Below are 5,674 nucleotides of genomic sequence, written 5' to 3' on the forward strand. Positions count from 1 at the left end.
ACCATCGACCGTACCAGCGGATAAGCGCTAGTTATTTAATATAGTTACAACTAGCTGTTGCCACCGACTTTGTACACGCAATATTAAGTTAAAAAAAGTGTTGCCTATAAGGTGTATGTCAGCTACCCTTCAGTGAAAGATCAGTCGAAATCGGCAAAGCCGTTTCGGAGACTACCGGAACAATCGCGGCTTGCGGACAGACAGACAAAAAATTAATGAATGCGATTTTCGTTATCAGTAACTCAAATACATCATCTTTCCGAACTCTGGAATATTCTATTGATGTTATAAACAGACATTCCAATTTTATTATATGTATAGATAGTTATTAAAGTTGAAAATATTTAAAAATAGAAAGTAGAAATAATTAGTTCATATAATGTGAAGGTTAGCTGGTATCTTGTCATAATTTAATTAATGTTTTTTTGTGGTTTAATTTCATAATGCACGTTACAAAACTGTTGGAGAATAGAGTTTACCATGTTACTTGTGACCAAAGACATTTAAAAAATGTATAGACGAGGCCAAAATTTTTTCATCGGTATTTTCTCTCAAAGATACTATATTAGTTGTCAAGTTTAGTGTCACCTCGTGTATTAAAAAACAAAACATTTAACAAAATTATAATAAGCTCCATAGATTAGAGGTTGTATTAATAGATAGCGTCAGTTAGATTATGTGAAAAATGTTTCAAATTAAGTGTCAACTGCCTCCTCTATATGTTTTATGAATCTCTGCAGTTATCCAAGAAGAAAAAGACCACAGACAAATTTATAACTGTACAAACTCTCCGTTGTTTTTAATTTTTTATTGTCTATGCTTACTTTTTGTCATATTATGTCTAAAATGTCATTAAATAAAATAAACAAAGTCTATATATGTTAACATTTTAACTTAAATGTTTATTAGTATCGAACAAATGGTTTTATTAATATGTATTAGCTTTCACCCGCGACTCCGCCCGCGTGGAATTAACGAAACAAAAGTAAGTAGTGTTCTTCCAGACTACCCTCTATATATATCACAAATTTAATCGAGATTCGTTTATTTTAGGCTACAAAATCTAACAAATATCCATCTAAACATTCGAATTTATAATATTAGTAAGAATGTCTGTTTCGTTTCGTTATTACATCGTAAGTTTTCTATTATTTCGTAAATGTAAGAAATGACAATAATATGTGAAATTTAGATACCAAGCTACTAAGGTAAGTTTGTGAAAATCATTCCAATTTTTCGTTCTACATTTCCTTCGAAGTTATTATATAGTAAATTAAAAATCTCGTTTTAGTTATTCTATTTTTAGACATATCTTAGCATTAAGTAGTGGTTATTAAAGGACATGAAAAAGATAACATTACGTTTAAAACGCCTAACAGCCTTACAAATAAACGCGGTATATTATATAATATAAGGAATTATCAGAGTATAACAAATATTAGTACAAATTACGCTTATACTCAGTTTATTCCCAAGTTAAACTTTATACCGCATCTATTTGTAAGGCAGTAAAAGTTTGCGGAGGTGCCACACGAACTGTCACCGCTATTTCCTATGACCTGCCTTCTATAGCAAATATTTTATGTGCCATTCTTGAATCGCGTATATATCGAATGCTATCAGTTTCTCTATATAATATTGTATCTGTTCACAGAGCGGCTGACCCGAGAATGAAACGCAATGAGTCGGTAAAGAGCTTGCAACAATTCCGCGGCGGCCGGCACGAGAAGCCCGGCGTCGCGCTTGGCTGGCGACAGAATTCGCTTACTATCAGCGCATTTGCTCAGCACTCCGCTTACTTAGCTGAAAAAGCGCGAACCAAAGAAGCGTTAGTACATATTTTTGTTTGTTTTGTTTGTATTCCTTATGTTGGTATTACATTGGTAGTAAAAAGGGTGCGCTCAGATTTGAAAAGCGCGATTCGATATTGCCAAATCTAGACGCACCCCATAGTATATTTGTTTAATAATGAATTCGAATTAAGCCGTTTTTGTTTAATATTTGGTAATCAAACGTATATACCTCGTTCTCACAGTTTGTCTATCACTGCCTACCTCTTACGGATGATGTGTAAGTTTGTCATATAGTTTTAAAAGTTAATTTTAATCATTTTAACATCAATTATTAAATGGCCAGTAATATTTCTGTCAAATTTTGTAGATGAATTTAGTACTCATTTACGTATTAAATCAAAGATGCGCTTCGCTCCGCAAATCGCTTACATAGGAAGAATTAGTAGGTTTAGTGAGCGAATTCTGTCAATGAAATAGCTCGGGTGATTCCCTTTATATCGTTAGATAGTTTTCCCACTGGATCGATAAATCCAATGGGAATTTTTTCCCCAACATTACAATACTATTACCATTGGATCGTTCGACCTATCGGGAAACGTCCAGTAGCTCCACTAAGAAATTTTAACCTTTTGAACGCCAAACCAAAACTGCATCGCTAATTTGTACGATGACGCAAATTCATAAAAAATCGATAAAAATTTTAACCTGTAAGAAATTGACGTACTAAACTTTTTAACATATATATTTCTGTTTGCTACTTATCTTAATATATTCGTTAATGTTAAATTAATGGAAAAAAAACTTTAATTTCTAATTATATGTGAACCAGTTTTGGGCAATTTAGTTATCTTTTAGTTAACGATTTCGCATGCATGTTAAGTATGTTCTCTAATATACCAAGGCGTTCGTACCTCTTTAGGGTACATAAAAGATGTGCTTGCACTTAGAGTTACCATTATGGAATGTATTGACATTTTCATAGCAATTTTTACACCATATATCGCATCAAGGAGGCATGATCACGTGACTTTGAAGGAACGAAAATATACTTCGTGTAAAATTTGATTCCTTTCATTTTTATTTAATCTTTCACGGTGGATATAATTAAAACTATGTAATGACTTATCACGTTTGTAGTGGCACCGATAGTTTTTAGAGTAATTAAAAATAATTAATTTTTGTTTCATTTTTTATCGTATTTCTGTCACCCATAGATGTCACTAGCGTCCACAACTCGACATAGCTTGTCAAGTAGATTTTGGCGTCCAAAAGGTTAAATGATCAAACGAAATTAAATAGGTCTAACCTCACATCTGATAAAAGTTTATATAAATCATTCTGAATCATACAAAAGCTAATAGTGTTCCGTTAGTTTTATAAATATTTATTTTCAGTGAAGAACAACAAGACCAACCAGCGCCTGTTTCGTGGTTCCATTTAGTAAGTCTTTTATTAAAGTAACTAATCGTTTTGTTTAGTATAACTAACTAACTAAAAGTGGTAGAATCCAGCAACATCTGTTGCACGAATGCCGAAGTACCCGTTGTACCACGACCTCATAGAAGACAGGCTCACTCGTACCACGACCTCAGAGAAGACAGACTCACCCATTGTACCACGACCTCACAGAAGACAGACGTCAAGTGAAATCAATTCCGCGTTTCCTTTGACAAGCAAGTGCTCCGATGGCCTTATTATATTCTCTCCCCCTTCCTACTCTAATCTTATAAGAAGAGGATGGTAAGGGGAACTGGATTAAACGGAGGAGATATACTTTTTCTGTCTGTCTCCTTGATCTATTAAAGATAAAGTGGCGACACAATTTTTATTTCATTCCAATTAAGCTCTAGGCTTGTGCTAGGATATGGTTCACGACAATAGTCGAATGGTGGGATTCGAACCCTCGACCCCAAGTAGTCCATACCTCAAACTATTAGGCTATTGGCGTTTAAATTTAATTAATAGAATTATCATATAGTTCAGGTACGCAACGCCATGGGAGTTGCTTTTGCTTTTCGCGGGCGTGTTCCTGGCGACCATGAACGGCCTGATGGTGCCAATAGGTGTGATTATCTATGGCGAGTTCACCGCTCTACTCATCGACCGCACCGTCATGGTCGGCACCTCAAATCCGACTATCACTATCTCTATGTTTGGCGGCGGTAGAATACTGTAAGTTTAACTCAATAGCCCCTGTTTCCACTGACACATTCTGTCAATCCTCGTTTTGTCTAACACTAGTGCCTATGGCCAAAGTCTCTATCTATACTGATATTATAAAGAGGAAAGATTTGTATTTTTGTATGTATTGAAATAACTAAAAATATACTTTGTCGATATCAAAAATATTTTCACCACTAGAAAGCTATGTTATCGCTCAATAACATTATTTTAACCAATATATTAGAACGACATATCAGACAGATTTTATTTTTTCAAACTTAATCATAAGGTTGACTTAATTTTACATTTTATTATATTCAGAGTTCTGTGTAAAGTAATCATTTAAGGCGATAGTCTGACCCCCGGTCATGTTACGAGCTGTAACTTTTGCATCTAGCAGCTTGTTGCTAGCTGGATTCCCTGTACATTACATTACACCGCATAACATCGATCAGTACGCCTTTAGATAAATTTCTAACAGTACATTAACTTTCAGAACGAACGCCAGTGCCGAAGAGAACCGCATAGCTTTGATAGAAGACTCACAGGCTTTCGGTATAGGCTGTACTGTTTTCTCTGTGCTCCAGTTCATCTGTGGCGCTGTTAGTGTGGACCTATTTAATTATGCGGCCAGCAGACAGGTAACTCTACAAATCTTGTACATACCATCATGTTGTAAGTTATTCCAGTATTTTAATGCGGTCTAAAGCCTGAACTAAAACTAAAACGAATTCTCGAAACGAGTTTGAAGCACGCTAGTATTGTAGGAAAGGATATAAATCTAATTTACAAGGGCGATTTTTAACATATGCTAAAAAAAACTTTAAAAAACCAAAATAGAACAAATGCGATCTGTTTATCTATTTATAAGGTCACACATTTAAAACGCGACTCTTTTTTATCGTTCAGTATTGCATTTTGAGCACTGGATGAACGAAACAAGAGTGATTTTAAAGCGACTTTCCGTCGAGAGTCTTCAATACGTAGTTATACGCGGCGACAAAAAAGCGCCAATGCGGAGGCACTAACAAACCACAATAGCACTGAAAGTGTTAACTACATTGAAAATTATTTATATACCATCAAAGTGTTGGCCAGATATAATATATCAGCGTCATGCATTGGCAAAGCGCGATGTCAGACGCTCACCCGTCAAATGAGATAATTATAATAACATATAACACTGAGGGCCTGTCCCACAGTTATTGTAAATTATTAGATAACAATCCAACGTATTAAATATATAAGTAATACGGAAGAATCGGATTTGGGTACTCTCTCTGTCAATGACGACACTTTTAGCTATCTAACCTCAATCAGTTCGTAGTGGGACAGACCCTTAAGATGTTTCTTTATATTATAAGCGCACATCTCTGACTAAAGTATCACAATGTTAAGTCTAGCTTTGATTCTTATGAGGTTATATGGAGCGCACTCTACTCGATTGTTAGTTGTGCAAAAACAATTGAATTTGCTGCAAAACAATCGACAATCGCACAACAGTTGTGCGAAGTTTAGTCAAAATTGTGCGCCCGCTCCTACTCTATAGCGTTGAAAACATTTGATTTATGGTTTTCTTATTCTTATAACAGTGGTAGTGCCCGTTTTAACATCTTAGCACTGCATGGCCGGCACGCCCGGTGTAATACCACGACCACACAGAAGACAGGCGTGAAATGGAAGCCATTCCGTGTTTCGTCTGATGAGTTTGGTGCCGG

General features: G+C 35.4%; 1 protein-coding gene across 1 annotated transcript in view; it reads left to right on the plus strand.

The window, feature by feature from the left end:
• The first annotated feature begins 956 nt into the window (after positions 1 to 956).
• Positions 957 to 5,674, plus strand: part of LOC106111087 (multidrug resistance protein homolog 49-like) — a 17,436-nt gene continuing 12,718 nt past the window's right edge. Inside the window, exons 1-5 of the mRNA XM_013293062.1 lie at positions 957 to 985; positions 1,655 to 1,828; positions 3,188 to 3,233; positions 3,772 to 3,965; positions 4,453 to 4,597. Coding sequence (XP_013148516.1) covers positions 1,671 to 1,828; positions 3,188 to 3,233; positions 3,772 to 3,965; positions 4,453 to 4,597 — 543 coding nt within the window. The 5' untranslated portion in view covers positions 957 to 985; positions 1,655 to 1,670. The remainder of the gene's footprint in view (positions 986 to 1,654; positions 1,829 to 3,187; positions 3,234 to 3,771; positions 3,966 to 4,452; positions 4,598 to 5,674) is intronic.

The sequence above is a fragment of the Papilio polytes genome, unplaced genomic scaffold (assembly GCF_000836215.1).
Source record: "Papilio polytes unplaced genomic scaffold, Ppol_1.0 DF824382.1, whole genome shotgun sequence".
Lineage (NCBI taxonomy): Eukaryota > Metazoa > Arthropoda > Insecta > Lepidoptera > Papilionidae > Papilio > Papilio polytes.